We start from the raw sequence: 24446 nt of genomic DNA on the forward strand, positions 1-24446 counted from the left end.
TGTGTTGTAGAGAATGTGTGGGCTTCCGTTTTGAACAAACGTGAGGAATCAACAAATACGAAAAATCTACAGGTAATTTCAGTTGAGTGATTGTGTGGGTTTCATTAGTATTTGACTTAAAACCCACGAAACGCTATAAGGGTGATGTGAGATTCGAACCTTCGATGTTCAGTGTTGGAGAAACTGAGAGAAGCGGCCTGGGCATGTGTGCTTTCATTACTGATGATGAACTAATGATCAGGAGAGGAACGTGTATTACATGTCTTAAACGTTGAAGGCTTGTACATAACAAGTGTGAAACAGGAACACTGCAGTATATTGCCTAGATATTAAAAGCATGGATTATAAATAGTACGATTCTAAATATCCATACCCTAACATTGAAGTTGATCCTATCTATTGTCATGACGTCATATATGAGTAATCGTGACGTCATTTCATCAGTTGGCTGCTGAGATGATTTCTGTAATTGTTTCCATAAACAATAGTATGGTACTTTGGTGATAACGTGAATGATGAAGTGAGTGAATGAGTGAGTAAGTGAGTTAGTGAGTGAGCATGATGTGTGCAATTTGTATCATTGTCCTCTCTATGTCATGGCGGGGACCACCAAAAATGGTCTTCAAACATTACCAAAGAATTCATCCGTGGTCCCCAACGTGACACGTGAACACTTTATTAGAACACCCCACCGTCTCACACATCGGATGAAAGACACGGAGTTCTAACGGTTTTACGATATGATATTTATGGTAAAGCACTTTACAGTTGTACTTTACAACACATGACAAATACCATATAAGATTAATATCATATCTTCACATTTTCGGCCTTAAGGAGCTGACAAGTTTCTTGTGTATCCTACAACATGTCAAAAAGACAACTGAAGTGCTCTTTGATCTACCGTACATAACGCGTGGCACATTTGTGTCAGACCTGAAGTACATTCATCGTTTAAGACGCCAGTGGCTGATTTTTGTAAACTGGATAATCATGCTGGAACTATTCCATAATCGTATATTTAAATATTTAGTCAATGCTGGACATACGTAAAGCTTCATTTTAAGCTGAAGTAAACTGCAATACAGAAAGATGACAATTTTTTAATGGCACATAAATGACAATACATGTACTGTGAGAACCTACTCTATGTTGGACGACAGATCACCACAGCTAGCAGCTATGTACACTATAAGAGTTAGCTCCACGCCGAGCTGCTGCTGTTGGTATGTACATCTCTACACGCCAACATTCCATACCAGGCCATCCCAACCGTTTTGCCTTTTGAGATCCGGCTTTGTCCGGAGATCGAACAACTTCCGGCATCTTCAGAGTAGAGGTCAAGGTCACATCTTCAAAACTGCGCCAAATCATGGAGTCTCTGTTTGGCTTTTTTCTGTGACCATAGGCCCAGTATTACTCTGTGTTATATGACGTCACAAATGACGTCATCGCAGTTTGAATAGTCCACAAAATGTTGCCATTAAAACAACATTCCGGCTGTAAGTGGCGGATTTTTATCCAATGAGGTAGCGGGGTTGTAATCTGAGCCAGAGTTGCTTAACACGCTGGAGTAGGGTCCATGAAGCGATGGGGGTGTCTGGTGTCCCGGTGTTGCCTTGCTTGGGGCTGGAGGTGGACTCGACCATTTTGTGCTGTCAGACTGGACCTTTCCTGGAAGGGAAGCGAAAAAGGAGGTTAGTCAGGTGCCACGTGCATATCACCGATGTCATAAATGTCATCAACAATTTTGACATTTGACATTTTCTACACATTTGTCTTTGGCTACGACAACGGAAATTAATTTATGGCTTTTGGTGCCAATCAAAAGCCACCTCTTGAGATTGTAGAATATTTGAAATATTGTGACAGACACTTTCAACCTATCTAGCAGATGTCCCAGCACCCCAAGTGTTATAACAAATGTCACTTTGGTAGACAGTCTATCTCACATGTCTAATATTGCATGACGTGTTTCCAAACGTTTCAAATCAGAAGGCACCCGCCCACATCTGCAGGGAAGGCATTCTGAAGGTTGTGTGTCACCGATGTCTATTTATGTGTCTGTACGTTGAAGCATACTTTAGGGAATGCTGCTTAACGCTGTTCAGCTTTCTAGAAATATTACAATGGCTTTTGAAGCGTGTTGACCAACCAGTTGAGTACAATGAAAAATAATCGGCAAAGGCAAAGCCATAGCTTGTCTTCTTCATTGTCGTCCAGACAAGTATACGATACAGGGGATCTATATTTCCCGGTTTTCAAAAAACGTTTCCTTTGACATCGTCCTGAGCCTATTCATGTCCACCCGATGCAATGTTGTGATGATATAGAAACCCACAACCCCCGGACCCGAAATATATCTGGAAATGTTTGTTTGGTTCGTTGTTTCTTTGCTGCTTGTTTAACACCGGACTCAGCACTATTCCATCTAAATGACGACAGTTTGTAAATAATGGAGAGTGATGTTATGAGCATCGATCAACGCAGTAGGATACAATGACATCAATTAAGTCAACAAGCCTAAGCACCCGATTCCGTAAATTTGCTCTTAAGACAAGGCAGGATCACTGCAGACCACAACCAACCCCGATCTTCGTAAGGGGTTTATTTACGTGGCTGCATGAGCTGTTTTGGGCTATTACTAACATCCGAAACGAAATATATTGTGAGTGGACTTAAGTGGACATCACGACAAGAATGAACATCAACTGTAAACATTTGGACGGGACTGAATCTGGATCATCTGCAACAGACCGTTTTAACCATTCCCATAAATCATTTGCAGAGGGGGCATTGCTGTACCTGATTGGTTCGTTGGTTCTTCCATTGACTTGGGTTTGTCTTTATTGATGTTGTTATTGTTGTTGTTATTGTTATTGTTGTTATTTGAGTTGTTGCTGTTGTTGGCGTCTTTATTACTGGAGTTGCTGTTCTGCTGTTGTGACGACTGCTGCTGTTGCTTCATTCGCTCCATCTTCCGGAACTTCGCACGGCGGTTCTGGAACCACACCTGTGAACAAACAAGGAAACGTCATCAACGACGCGTCTCAAACAAAGTCTATCTTTAGGCGATTTGTCGTGTTTGTTTGCTGGTTGGTTGGTTGGTTGGTTGTTTAACGTCACGTTCAGCAATGTTTCAGCTATATGACGACGGTCTCTGAATTATCGAGTTTGTCAGATACTCTACTTACTAACATAATAAAGTGGCGATTCGATGACATCATCAAACAGGCCAGCGAGTCTGACCATACGATACCGTCAAACGCCAATTACGACAAGCATGGGCTGCACACAGCCACCATTTAGCTGGAATATTGCTACCCATTGTACCCATGTGGAGAATCGAACCCGGGTCTTCGGCCTGACGAGCCTGCGCTTTAACCACTAGGCTGCCTCACTGCTCTACCCAGTGTGGGCTTCAGTAAGGTACCTCTGCGCAAACGTGTCCTCACCTCACAATAATACATAAGTACACCAAAAATGCTCTCTGTCTTTGAGCGTGTGCCCACGACCCAAACTCTCACACACACGTCTCTCCCCGCCTCCTCCCCCGTCCCCCGATCAAGGCATCCATAAGGCCCCCTGCCTCTCTGTACATGTGTCGTCACTCCACAGTCTCTACCCACCTGGACCCTAGCCTCCGTCAGGTCTGTCTTCATGGCGATCTCCTCCCGGGTATAGATATCCGGATAGTGAGTTTCGGCGAACGCCTTCTCCAGTTCCTTGAGTTGTGCAGAGGTGAAGGTTGTCCTGATGCGTCGCTGTTTCCTCTTCTCAGGGTTCACGGAACTCTCGTGCGCATGCTGGTACATCTTATAGGGCAGACCTGCAGACCAAATGCCACACGTCTGAATACATGCAAAATCATGTATGCACGATCATTGTAGATAATGTATCAACAATCGACGTAGACAGTCGACGTCATATTGAAGACCTAACGTCGTAGTGATAACATACTAATATGTCAGCGATACGTATTTAGAAAGCATTTATGACTCCTACTATGTGTTCTGACATTATGGCAAATTGTTTCACACCGGACATGACGTAACCACGGCAAAGGAACTCAGTGGGATCGTTTCTGTACAAGTAAACAAACCAACTCGAGCAGTTCTGATGAATAAACTCATCATTTTAAAGGGGTATTTCGAACTTAAATAATGCTTCCAGTGTTGAAGTACTTGGATTTGTTTTCACAAACATTACTTTACTTATTACTTTACCTTACTAACTCAAGGCTACAATGTAGCCTGACGAGGTTTACAAGAGATATTTCATGATTTAAACATTTTAATTTGATAATTGTATACGGGTGTATACATGGTTAAGTATACACACTGATATCATATACATGAACAGTACATTGATGGAATATTTATCTGAATACCCAGGGCACATGACGGCGAAATATAGACGTAAGGCCATATATGGCTTTCATAAGGCACAGTTTATCTCCTGATCCGTGATACCGAAGCTAAAATGGAAACAGCTCCCTTATGTTCATAAAGATAGTGCTTTGTAAAGTCCATGTGAATTAAGGAAAACCAAACGGTTCTAACAATCTACTGCTCTGCTGGTGTAACAAAGAGATTGGTTATGTTGTGCTACAGGGATGCAGGCACACAATAATGTTTCCAGTGAATAGAGCATGCAACTGTGTGGGCTGCTAAGGAACAACCCGTTGATCCAGACAGATAGCGTACGTATATGAAATGAGAATATGACAACACAAAAGGGTGAAAGTTCTCCAACAGATTGGTAAAGAGTACATCCGAAGTGGCGACAACTGGGAGGGGTCAAGACGGGGAGAGGATAACAGGGGCAGAGAGGGGAGATAAACGATGTTATTCACCTCGGATATGTCCAGCGCGTGCCTGCTCACCCTGGCCAAAAATTCCTGAAAGTACAAGGTCAAAGGTCAGCGACCGACGGCATGAGGCATGTGACTAAAGCAACAATGGTAATTTTGAGTGTGGGTGAAAACGCCTGCAGATATTAACTTTAAGCATTCCAAAACGGAACGACACTTTTTAGAACCCCCGTTTATGTTTTAGCAGGAAAATTGAACTGTTATCAGCTCGTGCGAAAAGCGACCACTTGCTTAGGCTCGGGTTGTCTCCCGTGCTAATAGAATGCAAGTGATAGCGTTGTTTTCGAATGTTGCCTTTTGGGCCTATTGTTTAGCCACGTAAAGCAATATTTTGCCAGTAATGCATGGCTTGTATTTTTAAAGTCCGAGACACACAAACTAGTGGTTGACATTACAAACAACGATCCATGTCGTTATTGCGCGATGACATTCAATCATCGTTATCACCAAACCTGCCCAACCTAGTCAGTTTATTCGCCACTTGCGGACAGTTAGAAAACCTAGCAGTTTTGTTGAGGTACGTAAAGAACAGGGTTTCATGGTGTAAAACTGAGTTTTACAATAACGACTGGGGAAACCCAGATATTATCCCCTTAAAATGATAAAACTCTGTATGGTAAGGAAGCATCGATTTCATTTTAATAGGATGGGAGTGGGTGGGTTGGATACAATTTGGGACTCATTCTGTTAACATGTTATTTGTCAGAGAAAATATTCTCCCCAGCAGTAACAAACTTGTTAAAGACTATATTATGCATGTCAGCGTCTTCTTTATTGTATACTGAGCTCGAGGTCTTATACTTGAAATACCATCTTCTACATACCTCTCAAGGGCCGCATTTACACTTTTGTCACTGGGCAAATTATACATTCTAATCATTTTCCCCACTGACACAAAACTTTGACGTCTGCATTTTAAGGGGTAGTTATAATTTGATTTAAATATAAAGTATGTATTTAAAGCCAACATTAAACATGCAAATATAAAATTCATCACTTACATATTAGAAATATTTCTAAACGAAGTGTTTATTTGAAGAGATAAACCCTCTCAATACGAACAGAAGCAAAGAGCATATTCCATTACTATGGAAGAAAATAGATGAAAGCTGGTTTTAAAAATGAGAAAATATGGTGACCAAACCATTTCAGATGAAGGATTATAATAACAGGTTTTAAAAAATACGCTAATGAATGACAACCATTAGCAGTATGGGTCTAGGTGCTGTACAGAGTAGCAGGATTAACCTCGTGGACGTCGTCCTCAAAACAGTTCCATCATGATTATTATTGGGTAGTGCTGTTGAAATATTGAAAGACTGGCTTGTGGATCTGGCTAGAGCCTCTAACAGGTAAAGATGTGGCGTTTACGAGCCTTGACCACGTTTAATGAGTCGGGATGGTGCCTTGAACAGGTGGGAATGAGTTAGACCAGTGCCTTGAACATTCGTGGTGAGCGGTACCATAGCAATACCTGGCAAATTCGACGGGACAGAAATTGCTTGAGAACAAGCGAAGTGCCTGATGTTTCGATGCTGATGACATTACTTTGGTTGAGGCATGAGTCGACATGGCTGAGGTGAGTGAGTGAGTGAGTGAGTTTAGTTTTACGCCGCTTTTAGCAATATTCCAGCGATATCACGGCGGAGGACACCAGAATCGAACCCGGGACTTCGGCGTGACGAGCGAACGCTTTATCCACTAGGCTACCCCACCGCCCCTGGCTGAGGTAGTGTAACTTGAATCAAAGTGAGCATCTGAAAGACCAGGGTTGGGTGTTACTCAGACCGAGGTGCGGATCGAGATTGCTGTGGTTGGGCATGACATGGATCAAAGTAGACGGTTAAAAGACTACGGTTGAACTTTACCCTCATCGAGCCTTGGGTAGAGATTGCTGTGGTTGGGCATGGCATGGATTAAAGTAGATGGTTAAAAGACTACGGTTGAACTTTACCCTCATCGAGCCTTGGGTAGAGATTGCTGTGGTTGGGCATGGCATGGATTAAAGTAGACGGTTAAAAGACTACGGTTGAACTTTACCCTCATCGAGCCTTGGGTAGAGATTGCTGTGGTTGGGCATGGCATGGATTAAAGTAGATGGTTAAAAGACTACGGTTGAACTTTACCCTCATCGAGCCATGGGTAGAGATTGCTGTGGTTGGGCATGGCATGGATTAAAGTAGATGGTTAAAAGACTACGGTTGAACTTTACCCTCATCGAGCCTTGGGTAGAGATTGCTGTGTTTGGGCATGGCATGGATTAAAGTAGACGGTTAAAAGACTACGGTTGAACTTTACCCTCATCGAGCCTTGGGTAGAGACTGCTGTGGTTGGGCATGGCATGGATTAAAGTAGATGGTTAAAAGACTACGGTTGAACTTTACCCTCATCGAGCCATGGGTAGAGATTGCTGTGTTTGGGAACTACTTGATTCAAAGTTGGCACACGAAAGACTAAGCCTGGATATTACTCGGATCGAGACTTGAATCGAAATAGCTGAGATTTGTTATTGCTTTGATCAAAATGGGCAATCGGGATGACTAGGTTAGGTTAGCTTTTGTTGAAAAATGAAACCTTGAGATGAGTAGTGATCAATGCCAAGATTTAGGCAGGTCAGAGGAACTCAAAAACATCTGACGAAAAAACACGTGCGAGTGACTTTCGCTATTGCACTTGAAATATTTATGACGTCTCTAAAACTGATATAGAATATTTTCGACAAAACCTGTCACATCAAAGACTAAAATGAAGTACGTCGAAGAAGGCTGTCACAAGAAGTGCCATAACAAAGTAAGCAAGCAATGAACACAGACTGGGATATTAATCACAGCTCATATGCCAGTATAATGGGATACACAGCAGCGCAACTGACAGGTTCCAGCAGGATTAAAGCAAATCATAGCGACTACTTGTATTGCCAAGTGGACCCGAATAACCCATGTAAATACGTGTACGTGTCCACTTTAAATAAATGGATTTAAGTTTCAGGGGATGAATATTCATGATTGAACTGGCTAGCACCATTATTTTGCCTTAAAATGCGCCCTGTTATCCACAAGATGGAACTGAACAAGCAAGGAATCTGCACTGCAAACGGCAATCTAGGAACCTAGCAAGAAGTGAGTGTCCATATTCGACATTTCGCATATTTTAAGTCTGAACTCGTTCCGTAAATATTCATTATGTTGTTGGAAATAGAGGCAAAAAGGCGAAAGGCAATCTGCAGGTCACCGTCTGGAACCAACATTTTGGAAAAAGGACACACAAAGATAAAATTTAAGCTCTAAGTAGGCCGTAATTGGGCTAAAAACATTGGGCATTTTTTCTTTTATATTAACATACGTTTCGGATCAAGTGGCAAATATGCAGCAAAGTGAAAAAATATATTCGCATTTTGAAAAAAGCTATAACAGTAACAGATTCACAAACGGGCTTTAGACAGAGTCCGCTTCTCGATCACAGAGAGAAAATGGCGTGGATAACACTCGGTCAGAAAATAACGTTTATCTCTGTAAAACTATTTGTGTACTTGTCAGTAGCATCTACATCTGCAAAGCAGACCCTGCTGGCGAGAAAACCCAATAATATTATGGATATATGTTCTTTAACGTCAATTCCAATACCAAATATATGACAAAATTTTGCTTTCATTTTTGCTAGCTGACTGTTGGCTAATTGGGCAGACTTTGTTGTCGTCAGTCCCTGCTTACATCTCGTAACTAGCGCATGTTTACTTTCGGTCTCTGTCACGTTCGATTAGGGTCAGTTTGAGGGATGGTAGTCTTCGCCGCAAGCAGAGGCAGGCCATTATTCCACAGAGACTCCAGAAGAACGGCCTCCTCGGTGGCTATCACTCACAACCGAATCGATAACGTTCACCAATCCGGGTTATTTATTTATCGTGCGTTTATCAAATCAATTCCCTCTACAGAGTCTGTTTCTCTTTATTTGTGGGATCAAAATTGGAGAAATGGAATGATTTGTCGACCCCGGCAAAATTAGATAAGCTGAATCGGGCATCTGGTCTTCTTCATCGCAATGCTGATACGTCTAGGAGCGAGTCCCTTTGCTGGTCCGGTGCTGCGCACTGATCGTATCTTGGATGATTTCGTTACGACATGCACACCCTTCGTAATTACGCTCCTCACAGTTATCGCTTGACCAACTATCCGGAACCGTTGCGTGAGCATTCCTGTCCTGGACTTGCCATTTAACGTTCACTATCGAGATCAGAGCATTACAATGACTGTCGGAGATAGTAATTAGTGACAGTTAGATAGAAACTGCTGGTCTGTCACGAAAGCAAGATGGCTGCGCGGTTCCCACAAGACACCGCGCGCCCCTTGATGTTGCAGCGGAATGACCTTTGTCCGCGGGACGCGTGTCTGGATGTATTTGAACGCAACGTACGCAGTCATCGTAACAACATCGGAGAGTCACATATAAAAGAGCCAAACCCGATAAAGGACTGTGATTCTTGTTCACCGAGCACGCCACGTGTCCCTAGGCTTCAATGTGGATGCTTTATTAGATGAGACAAGCGGCTACGAGGCGGGACGAATTTTGCAATCCCTTTTTAATGGTATAAATTTGATAAAAGTGCCTAATAAAATAAATATTGCACAACAAACCGTTAACCGTAATTGAAAATGGAAACAGTTTTGATCCAGAATTAGGTACATGAAGTCAACGGGCTCCACGTAGCCGACAAAGGTTCTGCTTGACGGAAGTGACCCATCAACGTGTTTAATTACGCCGGCGCCGTGTATCCTTGAAACCACCGTGTCGCAGGGTGACGAGGACAGCATGTGAGACCAACTCGTTTGATACATGCACTGAGAACCACAACAAGGAACCCTACATAGACATGTAATTGCCCAGTGTGAAACCCTTTGTAATTATGCTCGCCACACTTTAATCAAGACGCCAAACAAGCGATATACGTTTGCTCCCTAAAAATAGCACCATTTGTAACGAACTGCATTAAATATTCATCCCCACACCTGTGACCATGAGGTATAAAGTGAAGACGAATTATGCCGAAAGAAAATTGTGTTCGGCTCCCTTGCTACATGAAATGGGACAAAGCGCCAAATGTATATTTGTTTCGAGGTTTTTTTCGTGTTTTGTTAAACAGGTATTGCTTCATTTTCCAAATTGGACGATGGCGGTGGAGAACGCAGACCTGGGTAGTCACGTGATATAGGACACTGTGACGTCAGAGTCGGAGTTATCCCCGGCTGATTTCGATCAGGCCTCATGGGATCTCGTTCAAGAAAAATTTATCTTGATGGGCGGGTTAGCTTTTATCAGGCTGTGCTCTCAATGCTGATTATTCTACAGACGGTTTATTGCATAAAAGTACAATATTTCAGCGCCAAGTCCCGCGGGGCTGCGGCTAATTCTGTTAAGAAAAGGCTCGAATCAGCGCTTGTGACGCAAATTGGGTTTCACATATTGATATTAGTTTTATATTCTAGTAATAAGATTAGGTTGGAGAGGTTTTCAATATAAAATGCGTGTAATTGTTCGCAGAAGCAAGCCTACATGGAACTCTTCTGAGATTGAGGGAGAAAATTAAACGGGCACTTGTTCCCCTTCCCTCAACCTTAAAACTCCTCTAACAATGGCGGACTAAGTTTTGATTAAATAAATTTCCAATTATTCGCCAAACGGGATGACACCTAATCTATCAGAATCGTCCTGGTTGATATTCGCACTAATACAATCAAGCTGTTTGGGCGACCGGGGAAATAAATTACGATCTACACAGGCGATCACAGAGCCCTCTATATCAAAGCGCCTGACGCTAGGGGGCGCTCTCAGTTGAGAATGATTTAAAATCGGAATTTGGTTTAATCCGGAATCGATGCTGATCACATTTGACTCACGCGTATATTGAACATCGTCACCTCTTTAGCACCAGAATCAAGCACAATTAAATGAAAACCAACACCCTGGATCAACCAGCATGAGTCGGTGTTTGAGCGAGGGAGACAAGGTTGCAGACCCCAATTCAATTTGCTATCCGCGATTGTAAACCTGGCAGACCCATCCATCCGGGTATTTAAACTAGGAGTATCCTGTGCGTTATGGAACCAGACAACCCTGATTACAAGAGGGATGGAGATATGGGAAGAGACACTATTTCGCAATTTGCTGTGTTTGTTTACGCTGAATCACCGATGGAGCTGGTTCGCAAAGCCATCAACGTCACTTCCGGCGTTGTCTTCTCAGTCTGTCATCAGATCCACATTAGTTGAAATGGTGATTAGAAAGGATTTGGCCAGCCCCAGAGACTATACTTTATTATCAGTAATGTAATCAGTCACATAAACAGAAATAACTTGAGAAACATTACTGTCCTATTATAGTAACCTTGACATTTAGTGTTTCATTCCTCTGAAGTTGACAGCTGACCACTTTCGCACTGCCCACAAGAATGACCGCGTATGTCGACGAGTTATAATGACTCCTAACCTGAATTTCAAACCTCACCAATGCCTAAGCATACAAATTATGACTCCCTTGGGATTGCGAGTACATTTTGTTTAATGTTTTAGCTTTAGCAAGTTTTTGTCAAGTTTTGAAATCTCACACTTACTGAAATGCTTCAAAACATGCCTTAACTTACTGACACTGTCTTTACGAACCAAACCAACTCCAAACCCGTTTGCACAACTGTTAAATAATATTACACGACTTCGCTTATCCTGTTCAGTGGACTGTATGTAACACCTGTCACCCTAACACCCATCTGCTCTTCCAACTCCGGCTTCAGTCCACCCACAAGTCATCAAACACTGACCTGGTCTGACCACTTGTCTAAAAGTCTCATTTACCCAGGAAACATCCCCGTCCTCCCCACCCCATCCGTCAACAACAATATCATACCTGGCCCTTTTCACCGTTACGTGTGGTTAAATCACTGGGTCGTCCCCACCACCACCACCCCCTCCCCTTCCCTTTCACCGCAACACATACACGCACCTGTCCATCATTTCTATACTAATGGGAACAAAGCGGCCTAGGTAATCAAAATCTACTCCAACCCCCTGGCGACACATTATCTCATTCAGCTCATTGAGATATCTATTTCACCGTGGCTATAATTGCAGTTCTACTCGTTTGCACATCCGTGTATACATGCTTCTCTTACCGGCCACTAATCTAATCACATCATCATAGATATCGCTTCCTATTTCACCAGTGCTCTGATTTATGCAACATTTGGGGTCGAAAAATGTCCTGTGACATAAATTTCGTTTGCAATCTAATAACCGTTGCATCAAAACGTATTCCAGGGTCCTGTCCTTAATTTTTTTTCATCATTTGTATATCTAAACGCTTTGAGCATGTATGTATATGGGATGGACTATAATTATAATAATCTTATATAGTCTTAGTACTTACACAAATAACGAAAATAAGTTATCACTAAATATATATATGTGTATTTTGTTTCCTTTAATTTGTCATGTGCGTAAAATATTTATGGCACGTTCACCTAAGGTAGAAGCCAAAAAATCTGGCGAAGCGAAACAAGTCACAACTCATGCAAAATTTTAATTCTTTGCGATTTTGCATGCAGATAGTGTCGTCTGGATCGAGTTATGACACTAACTGCTCTTGTATGGTATTTAAAAATATCGAAACAAAAATATATCTGACGTTCAAAGTGGGCGGTCACAATGATATGCCAGGTCGAAGTTGAAATAGTTACACTTGTATGATTGGACAAGCTGAAACAATGCAGCGAAAATGTTACTTACCAAAAACAAGAAATAGGATAAAAAAAAATATTTTAAAACAGTTAAACGAATGAAGATTTTGCTGTTGATGATTTCGTTTGGTGAACAGCATGCTTAAAACATTTTTAAATATAGATAGAAATATTTTATATCTTATAAATATCTAAATGGAATCATTTGCGTTTTGAATGAAAAGTGGAGTTTATTTCGTGCGTGCACTTCATTTCAACTGGGATATAAACAAGACATAATAGATTCGTGCAGGTTATGTTCAAGGGTATACCCAGGTAGCCCTGCGGTATGAAATGTACACCATGAACAAGGAAAGGCACAAGAGGTGTTCTAGTGTGTTTCTCGCGGCCGTGAAGGCTATTTCACAGGCGAATGCTGCTATCTATGGATACCGACGTGCGTAAGTTGTTGAAAGGTTCGATACTTCAAAGAAAACCATATCATTCAGTTCCAAAGTACCCCGTTGATAAAATGACGCTATGTCTTTGCCACTGCCGTTTCCCAGCAACCACTAGAGATGGTGGTGATCTCAAGTATCATGGGGTATATATTTTTCATTTTACAAACAGTGAATTTATTAATAATACAGTAAAAAATAATGAGCAAAAAATAAACAGATTCATTTTGTATTGTTCTTGTTTAACTGCGAAAAGCCCTACATACAACCAATAGTCTCCACAGTAGTCCTAGAAACAATTTGAGTGAACGGGAGCCCAAAGAAATACAATTTCCTCTTGTCATGACCAAAACAGATTTCAATCAACGGACGATGTTTGCGGGCCATGTTGTCTTCTTACGAAAAATAATTAATCCCGGGTTTCCATTCAGAGGGGAAATCTATGTCCACGTCAACAGCTTACTCTACAGGGGATATTTTGTTCTTGTGCTGTTCTTTTTTCAAACCGGTGGATCTGTATTTCTGGGACAAGGAATACAACATGAGACTGTGAAAGATTGCATCATTGCCAGATTTAGATAAAACAAAGTATGCTAAAATCTATTGCTGTCGCGACGATGCCAAAAATATTGTTGCAAATAAAAATATTAAGAATTTGGTAAATGCAACATTGCTCATAGATAATGTTATGGAATAAAAATTCAAATGATTTTGATAATGCTGTAAACTTTCACCTATTTGCGCATTGCTGCAATAAGATAAAACGTAAAAAAGACACTGCTTATATAATGCTATAAAATAAAAAAATCAAAGCATTTTGATAACGCTGTAAACTATTTTGTACACTGGTGGAATAAGATAACACGCAAAAACGATACTGTTATAAAATAAAAATTCTAAGCGCATTGATAGGGCTGTAAACTACGTCTATTTTGTACACTGATAGAATAAGAAAACACGTAAAAACGATACTGTTATAAAATAAAAAATCTTAGCTCGTCGGTAACGCTGTAAACATTCGGTTTTTTGTACATTGATGGAATAAGAAAACACGTTAAAACGATATTGCTTATATACTGCTATAAAATATATAATCAAAGCACTTTGATAATGCTTTATACTACCTGTTATTTGTACATTGATGGAACAAGAATCGGTTTCTGTTTACCCCGTTATGTTTCTTTTTCTCTCAAAAAGAAATGTTATGTTTTTTGTACAATGTATCATTATGTGTAATTAGGCCCCGGTCGCGAGAATACCGACTGACTCATTATCGTGATCCTTCCTTTAAAATGGTTTTCTACCGCCTTGATTTTTTCCTTTCCTATTTTTTTTTTCTTCAAGGCACACTACATCATGTTGTACAGCGTTATTCGTCATCTCGCTAGTCGACAGCGGCATAACGGTAGAAAATTCGTTTCTCAATGTTAATGAATTCAAATTACTATTTCATCAATTACAAGCGCCAGCCCAAAGACCGCGCACGGCTTGTGCTCCGCTGTGCAATTTACCCCCCTCCGCGCGCCGCCTCCCCCAAGGCAATGATATGGCGGGGCGTGGTTGCAGAGGGCGGAACAGCCAGGATTAATCAAACTTGCTTAACACACCGGTCACGTGACCATGTAGCAATGATACTGTTGTTGCGCCGTACTGTACACCCATATCAAGTGGGGACAAATTAAACCTATTCCCCCGTGACATAATTTGTCGGTGTCACGTGATACAGGGTTGAACGCGTGGCGGCGACGTGCGCGTCACGAAGGCAGGCGGAATCCACTTCGGTCCTGAACGTCAGAGGCAAGAGGGTAGGGTGGAGGGGGAATTAATTGGGGGGCATGAATTCATGAGCGACGCTGTGTCCGATCTGTTTTCACACTCACATCTGTGCGTTATTTTACCCGCGGGACGTCATTTCTTAATATTTGACAATTTAAGAATTAAGCGATTTATTAAGCATTACTGATTGTTTTTACTTGTAAGCGCGTCACCGCCCGTGAAATATGTGTATTTTTTTCACACATCCGTATACAATGAAAACATTTGTTCGAATGAATAAGAGATCTTTCAGGAAAGGTAACAATATACACAACAGTTTGTCTTATAGGCAGTGCCTTAAATCTTTCACATTGTGACCATTTAGTCTTGCTCGTTGACAACGTAGAAAGTGTTAAACTACCAGATGTAGTATAGCAGCACCAATGTCAATAAAACACAGCAGCAGTAGTGATAGTAGCAGCAATCGTTGTAACAGATGAAGACTAGCAGCAGCAGCAACAGTAGTAGTAGTAGTAGTAGTAGTGGTAGCAGCAGCAGCAGCAGTAGCAGTAGAAGAGGAAGAAGCAATAGTCGCACTAGAAGTAGTTGGGTATGTTGTTTAGCGCCGCACTTAGCAATATTTCAGCTATATGGCGGCGGTCTGTTATATAATTGAGTCTGGACCAGACAATTAAGTAGTAGTAGTAGTAGCAGCAGCAGTAGCAGCAGCAGCAGCAGCAGCAGCAGCAGCAGCAGCAGCAGTAGTAGTAGTAGTAGTAGTAGTAGACGAGGAAGATTACTAGCAGCAGTAGTTGTAGCAACGTAGTCTGTTGTTGTCTGCTTAGCTTGAGTCAGGAAACAAGATGTAATCTTGTTAGCTTCCACTAAACATCCTAATCGGGTTAGAACGTTACAGACTCGAATTTAACTACGTTTGTGAAACAACTCGCTCTAATTCGATAACAACCATGTCACGATCACATCCAGCCACTACCGTCCAACACAGCCTCTAATCCAGCTTCTAAACTAATTAATTATAGTCTAATTTACGTTGTGTTAGGTTATTTCATGAATAGAGGGTTGAAATAGCGACACTCTAGAGTCCGGAAGGCACTTAAAACAGTGAGTATTTCTTCCATTCAATCCAAAATCAAAGTGATTCTTATACTTAATCTCAGAGAAAGAAAAATGCGCTTCCTTGATGAATATTTACAACTAAGATGAGAGACTTGAATACACACATTAAGCCAATTAGCATGGAGATGTCATTTTATGAAACTACAATTTCTCATACTGTTGCAATATAACAAAGACCGATAACTCTGTAATCCGTATCTCATTTAACAGCCCGTTTGGGACGACAGCTGAACTTTGTAATCAAAAGGACAAGCGAAAACATTTCGTAGAAAATTTAAGATATTGCCAAGACTGGTAAATGCATTTTACCAATATGAGAATACTCAATGCATAGTACGCGGAAACTCCAACAAAACAAACACGTGTACTGTACTCCTAAATGTATTCAACATGTTTTACTTTGTAAGTTAACCGAAGTCCTTTATGCTGAATAAAAAAATGATTGAACACGTGTATTGACTTAATCGATTATAAAGAAGTGGGAACAGGTACATATTTTCAAACACATGTAGCTTAAACGTACGTCTATTTCGGCAATTTCATATTACAGCATAACTTGAATAAACTGAAACGATTAGTGTTAGGGACTAGCGGGCAGTGTAATAAAACCTGAAATATATCAAGTGCGCATGCTCAAATTACCAGCACGTCTTGTGAAAATATCTAACAAAAATCCTCATGAGTGAGTTTAGTTTGGAGGTGCTCACAATTTCGCGCACACTTCCTGTTCACCTGTTTTGTGCAGGAATTTGCGATCTCGGATCGAATAGATCGGTCATCTTTAGACTTCTTGTCACTTGATACGCGCATGGGCGTATTTATTCTCACTATACATACAAAATTAGTTTCGGTAAATTTCAGGGAGTAACCGGAATGATTATCAATCTTGTATAATTCGTAATAATTGTTATCCCTATACAACATCGACGGACATTATCGTTGATTGTTGCAGTGCGCATGTTACTATGCCCATGCATTTCCAAACAAGGAAGGTGAGCTACGGACTTATGAGACACATGACAAGGTCAGCCAGCTTTGATACAGTGAATGCCTCTCAGTCTCGGCAACTATCAAAGTGTGATCATGTAGAGATCTCCACCAACCAATTAGCCATATTGCCCATTACGAGAGCTGGCCTCAGCGAGCGTGCGCGCGCGAGACAGTTGCCACGTGACCACAAGTAGCTGCGCCAGCGATGTGGCGCGGAACTAATCGCTGTAAAATGGCCATTTTGTGATAATGTTGGACTGAAGATGCGCGGCGCGATAGCAGTGTTTTCACACATTGGAAGTAGCTTCGATCATGCGTCCGCTTGGTGACAATTGTGATTAATCTGGACTAAACGTTCGGGGAACAGAAGGCTTGCAATCCCAATCTAGTAATTACAGTCCCGGATACATTAGCGGAATTAGTTGATCTTTTTGCGGGGTGACATTAAAGAGAGACCAGAGGCTGGGTGCACGATGTCATAGCTACCTGTCACGGGTTATGGGCACTCGCAACCGGAATGAGACACCCCAGAGAAACTAGGATGCGCCCACGGGTTCTCTATCGCCGGGAGACGAGCAACAAATTTGTATTTGCATATAAGCAATTTTATACAAAGTGGTTTTACAAAAGCTTGAAATATATTCACAGTTAAACCAACACCATATCATTTAATGCACATCTCAACGTACCAGCCGTTATTTGTTGCAACTGAAATTTGAGTATAGCGGTAAACAACAAACCCGCATGATGTTTTATTTCGGCCTAACGAGACTATGAACATGTCAACATTAGAGTGAACCGGAACGTACGTTTCACACAGACGTCTGATTCTCAAACAAAATATGCAAAAACAGTGTATTTGTTTACATTTAGAATACTGTTAGCGTTTGTTAAATTTTGAGTCAGGGCGTTAGTTTCTGTTAGACTTGATGTTTTTAATTTAAATACACAAAATAGTGCATTTCTCAAAATTTCTGACACAAAGGCCAAAATGATGACTGGTGCACATAAATGGAACTGATTGTGCTCTTAAATTAACTATAACATTCTGTATCCCTATCATCATGTCAGTCATATGAGCTCTTTGTAACGTTGGCAGAAATTCTGCAGAATGACCGAACAGCATGATATTGGAACTTCTGAAGAGTGCAAAATTTCCCTCCTCAACTATACCCGCTGATTATGAGAGGTTCGTTGTTAACAATTCGTGGTGATCATGGCACTGGGCGTCGGCTTTGTTGCTGTAAGTTGGGACATACGGGGACATGGCCGAGGCGGCAGACTTGAGAAACACTACACCCTCGGCCCCTCCCTCTCCCCCTCCCCATCTCACTCCTACCCTATATCTCGCAAATTGATCACCACCCAGGGGAAATCACGCCCTCGTGGAGGTGAAAAGTGCCCTATTTAACTATCTTTTAATCGTGCTCAGTTTACACACTTAATTGACAAATTAACTGATTAATTCTCACTGAGATGATATGGGGATTGCGAATGGACTGGGCAAAACCAGTCGGCCTTAACGGGAGAAATCTGCCACGCTTATCACTTTCTGACTCCTTGCAGCGACAACGCTCCGTCCTGTATCGAGAAACCAAACCTGCGGATTTGTATTCTCAAGCATCATGTGAGGCTGCAATGCCTCACAGGCCCCATCTTCCCTGTACGATATCACCTGTCTTTGGCTGTTTATGATATCATTTGTTTCAGAATCCAACACTGTGACAACATGCATAAACATCCGTCACACAAATAGCTTCTTACGAACACGGGTATAAATGATCAGTTTTTAGTGCGTGTACACACAAAATGACACATAAACTTAAATAGATGCCCTGCAACAACGTGATGTCAGTTTTAAATTATAATGACGATTAATGTCTTTTTTCGTGTGCGTACGTAACACAGTCAATATCTGGACATAAATAATGCTTTCATTGTTATAATCAAAACAGAATTAAGAGAAGTTAACGTCTTCTTGAAATCAAAATTAAAAATCAGCCTGTCTGCACACTTTCCACGATGTTTTAGATCAAGTCAGTATGACATTACAATGAGGTCAGTTTGATATATAACAACAGTAATGATTCATGTGAGTTGTACAACATCCATGCCGTTGACACCGTATTGTGTACCTCAGTGCAACACCAGATAGTGATGTGCATGCAAAGTATCTTGTCAGGTATAAACACTGTTTCATATATGCTCTGTACATCAATTTGTGTTGTGTCTATGCAATGTTTCATATTGGGTATATACAATGTTCCAACGTGTTATGGTTTCTCTGCTATCCATAAAATGTTTTATATGAGGTATATACAATGTTTCAACGTGTTATGGTTTCTCTGCTATCCATAAAATGTTTTATATGAGGTATATACAATGTTCCAACGTGTTATGGTTTCTCTGCTATCCATAAAATGTTTTATATGAGGTATATACAATGTTTCAACGTGTTATGGTTTCTCTGCTATCCATAAAATGTTTTATATGAGGTATATACAATGTTCCAACGTGTTATGGTTTCTCTGCTATCCATAAAATGTTTTATATGAGGTATATACAATGTTTCAACGTGTTATGGTTTCTCTGCTATCCATAAAATGTTTTATATGAGGTATATACAATGTTTCAACGTGTTATGGTTTCTCTGCTATCCATAAAATGTTTTATATGAGGTATATACAATGTTTCAACGTGTTATGGTTTCTCTGCTATCCATAAAATGTTTTATATGAGGTATATACAATGTTTCAACGTGTTATGGTTTCTCTGCTATCCATAAAATGTTTTATATGAGGTATATACAATGTTTCAACGTGTTATGGTTTCTCTGCTATCCATAAAATGTTTTATATGAGGTATATACAATGTTTCAACGTGTTATGGTTTCTTTGCTATCCATAAAATGTTTTATATGAGGTATATACAATGTTTCAACGTGTTATGGTTTCTCTGCTATCCATAAAATGTTTTATATGAGGTATATACAATGTTTCAACGTGTCATGGTTTCTCTGCTATCCATAAAATGTTTTATATGAGGTATATACAATGTTTCAACGTGTTATGGTTTCTCTGCTATCCATAAAATGTTTTATATTAGGTATATACAATGTTCCAACGTGTTATGGTTTCTCTGCTATCCATAAAATGTTTTATATGAGGTATATACAATGTTTCAACGTGTCATGGTTTCTCTGCTATCCATAAAATGTTTTATATGAGGTATATACAATGTTTCAACGTGTTATGGTTTCTCTGCTATCCATAAAATGTTTTATATTAGGTATATACAATGTTCCAACGTGTTATGGTTTCTCTGCTATCCATAAAATGTTTTATATGAGGTATATACAATGTTTCAACGTGTTATGGTTTCTCTGCTATCCATAAAATGTTTTATATGAGGTATATACAATGTTTCAACGTGTTATGGTTTCTTTGCTATCCATAAAATGTTTTATATGAGGTATATACAATGTTTCAACGTGTTATGGTTTCTCTGCTATCCATAAAATGTTTTATATGAGGTATATACAATGTTTCAACGTGTTATGGTTTCTCTGCTATCCATAAAATGTTTTATATGAGGTATATACAATGTTTCAACGTGTTATGGTTTCTTTGCTATCCATAAAATGTTTTATATGAGGTATATACAATGTTTCAACGTGTTATGGTTTCTTTGCTATCCATAAAATGTTTTATATGAGGTATATACAATGTTCCAACGTGTTATGGTTTCTCTGCTATCCATAAAATGTTTTATATGAGGTATATACAATGTTTCAATGTGTTATGGTTTCTCTGGTATCCATACCATGTTTCATGTTAGGTTTACACAATGTGTTATTGTGTAATGTTTTATGAGGTATTCATACATCGTTTCGCGTTAGATATGTATAATGTTTCATATTTGCTCTGTGCAATGATTTATGTGATGTCCGCGCATTGTTATTATGTCTGCAAAAAAGGGTGTTTCATTTTGGTTTATTCACCGTTTTGAAGAAAGTGTACTGAATGTTTCATAATTGGTATATACAGTGTTTCATATGTGATCTGTGCCGTGTTTCATGTGAGGCATAGAGTGTGCCATTCAAGTATACTATGTTTCACACGACTATCCTCTGTGACCTATGAGAGTACGATGTTCACAACAGATCCACGTATTGTTTCATGGTGTGGGATCTATATATCGTTTGATATGAGGTCGATATAACTTTTGCACAAGAGGTCACTCCATGTTGTATTTGTGGTGATTATGTATAGTGCAGAAGTATTATCATCCGCACATTCATTGAGTTACAAACAAAACGGCAGCTATAATGATGACATTAAGTTTCATTTATAAAAAGAGGAACAAACTGCCAGATACAATACTGCATCCACCCTAGTTTAATGACGGCGAAGTATGAAGCAAAAATAAAATGGTTATTCGACGATGATATTTTAGATAGTGTCAGCTTTGTTTTTATCATAGGATTGAAGTCTTTAGGCCATTGATCTAACCTTGTAACTGTTATTTTATAATGATGTAATAATTTTGGTCAAACCCAATTTTCAATCGTATACTTTCCCGGTGTTTAATTGCCTGTGTGACTACACAGAGTAGTTAAGCTAAATTAAATCAACGATATGGCTGAAATACTAAGGTTCACAATACCACGTCATGTAATCAATACTGTATGTTAACCGTACATAGAAAATAAAAAGTGAATACTCATGGAAAGAATATGCAAGGACACATCTGGAATATATGGCCATACAATCACATTCAAAATACATCCCCTACTCCCCCACCCCCTCCGAATTCTAGAACTAAGCATAATATAATACACAATTACTATAGCTTTTGTGCACTGAAGCTGTATTGTTATTTTTTATTTCTTAATTACGTACGATTATCAACACAAGAAAAATACACAGAGAAAAAACGTGTTTATAAACATTTGTTTTAATGGACGGCACCATAAAATCTAAGCGATCAAAGTACGTTTTCCATATTTGTGTAATAATCGTTCCAATGGCGAATTTTCAACTTTCTTTTCCATGTACAGTAGTAATGAATGTTATTACTTTCATCATTATAATCGTCATCATCAGAAACACCATGATAGGGAGCATTTGTTTCATTAATGAGGGAACACTTACCATAAAACCAACAGTGAATTATCTAGGCGGTCATTTCCATGTAATACTCGCTTGTCGTGCATTCCGTTATACATAAATACACCTTTTTTTAAAAATAAAAGCAGTGATTGTACATTTATTGTTTATGGTCTACTGGTGTTTGCTTTGGTAACTGTTAACTCACAATTCGTAATATTTGAGAAGACCCCATCCTACCCTGCTGTAGTGAGCGTTCGCTCAAAAACATTACAAGCGACATCTATAAGTTACTGGGCTAAACACAGTCACCGAATTACTGTGTATTTGAGGTCCAAAACACCACTTTGATACTGGTATCTTTTGGAGTGAATAACCTTTACACATTTGTTTCATTGTATCTACCACCAAAAGTGAAAGTATATATTCTTTTCCACTTCACAATGTACAATTGTTACCATGTCTTTGATCCCGTGTGCTGAAGAATTGTCTTAACATATAACACTATTTGTTTCTAGGTTCCAATATTACTATTCTATTAGAAACAAATTTAAAATGTCTTGAAACGTTTAGAGCGCAGAACATTTATCTGAAACAGAAATATGATGGATCCGGCCATCAACACTGTATTTTGCACATGAAAACGGGAATTACAAATTGTCTTCTTAACCGTTGTATATGTACAATATACTGTCGTATAGTATGTTTGGTATGTTTTGTATGCACTGCACAATGACACTGATACATTATATTGTAATCTAGCACCTTGTATTGTTCCACACTGTTTGTTATGTATGCGTAGTACTTTGATATTGTTGTGTTGTACGCGAGCAATTGTGTTCTAATTTTGCTGTAGGAATATGTACTTAGACTCGTATGTTGTATTTGTTTTGTTGTACATGGATTCTTAATTTGTTTTCCTTTATTTGTCTAGCAATACATCTATCGTACACACACGCGCGCACGCGCGCACACGCGCACACAGAGTGAGAGAGACAAACAAAACGCGTATATATATTTGGACTTGGGAATGTATTGTTTTTCATCTGGTATTGTTTTTAATAAGGAACCTATTTTATATTTTTCATTTATATTTTACATTAGACAGTAACATGCGTGATGCTGTATCTTGGTGTGAACAGTATAATGTTTCTTTCGGACTGAAATACATAATAGGTGATCATCACATTCAAGGAGGATGATTTTCGTGTTTAAAAATTCAATGTAATTCATTACGGTACAAAGCATACCGGTACCACTATTACGAACTATTTCAATATAAGTAACTCGTGCACAAGGTACACTGTTGGACAAAAGTAAGCACTTAAAATGGATTTGACCAAATATTATTGACATTGTCAAAAAGGAACTATGTTGAAAACAGTCATCAGAAAAGTGCAAACTCAACGGCCATGCACAGTTAAGATCCTGTATCCAGTACATCACCTTCTCATATCATCATCAAGACCTACACATCATCCCACAAGGATGTATACTAGTATTTTCTTTTGACTGGCAGTGTACATATTTGCTTCAGATTGTATAACGGATCTTTTCGACATCTTTGTGCCTACGCCAGACACCGTATAAAGAATGGCAGTTAGTTTGGTCTGATAAATCTTGTACAATACACCGTGATGTGTAGTATAAATTTTCCCTTAAAAACATCATAACAAATCATCAGCTGATAAAAATATTTTTTAAAGTATCGAATAATCCATCAGATTTACTAAGCTACAGAAATACAGTTGCGTCTTATGTTAATCTAGAACACACTGTATCGATGGCCGTTTGTCTTAATGAATATACATTTGTATAAAGCCATTACAAAACAGTCCCCCGAGAAGTGGCCAGCCATCCTGCATCTATATATACATTCCTCAAGTCAGGCACAGGCCGAGGTGCTGTACGTACATTGATTTTCTCCAGTCGTAGCGAGACGGAATAATCACATCACCAAGATTTCATAGCTTGTAATTTTAGTCTAACGGGAACAGATGCCTTAAGATTCATATATGTATTTCCTGGACATATAAACGTTTTACTATCAACGACCAGGAAACACTATCTATTTGTTATCAGTGATTCTTTTTGGGGGACAATTTTTTTTTGTTTTCCAAACCTATTTTTTCAAAGATGATGAACGTAAAACTAAAATTTCAACAAACACATGAAGCGCTATATTGGTATTGCAAATGCTCTGGGTATTTAAACAACGTTATTGCTAATTCCTTGTTTTAAGACAGTGCTGAAGTTTGTTGAATTTAAGATCGACCTCTTTCTGGATCTCACCCAACCCCTTTGGTTCCACCCATTCGCGACTTCACACCTTCAGTTGTAGAGTGTACATGTTGAATTGTCTCAACAGTTTTACGACCCCTGCTCTTATTCAGGCTCTTTACATAGCATTCAGGTGGTAGTAG

The 24446-nt window shown here is 39.7% G+C and overlaps 1 protein-coding gene across 3 annotated transcripts in view; it reads right to left on the reverse strand.

Annotated features, from left to right (window-relative positions):
- Positions 1 to 1087: 1087 nt before the first annotated feature.
- LOC137272866 (paired mesoderm homeobox protein 2A-like) overlaps positions 1088 to 24446 on the reverse strand; it is a 34048-nt gene continuing 10689 nt past the window's right edge. The window contains exons 2-5 of one of the 3 annotated variants that reach the window (XM_067805274.1): positions 4856 to 4900; positions 3630 to 3829; positions 2806 to 3013; positions 1088 to 1674 (exon numbers count right to left, since the gene is read on the reverse strand). In XM_067805274.1, the coding sequence (XP_067661375.1) occupies positions 1484 to 1674; positions 2806 to 3013; positions 3630 to 3829; positions 4856 to 4900 (644 nt within the window). In that variant the 3' untranslated portion in view covers positions 1088 to 1483. The remainder of the gene's footprint in view (positions 1675 to 2805; positions 3014 to 3629; positions 3830 to 4855; positions 4901 to 24446) is intronic. The other 2 variants (XM_067805273.1, XM_067805275.1) reach the window with 2 other exon arrangements.

The sequence above is a fragment of the Haliotis asinina genome, chromosome 2 (genome assembly GCF_037392515.1).
Source record: "Haliotis asinina isolate JCU_RB_2024 chromosome 2, JCU_Hal_asi_v2, whole genome shotgun sequence".
In the NCBI taxonomy this organism is placed as follows: domain Eukaryota; kingdom Metazoa; phylum Mollusca; class Gastropoda; order Lepetellida; family Haliotidae; genus Haliotis; species Haliotis asinina.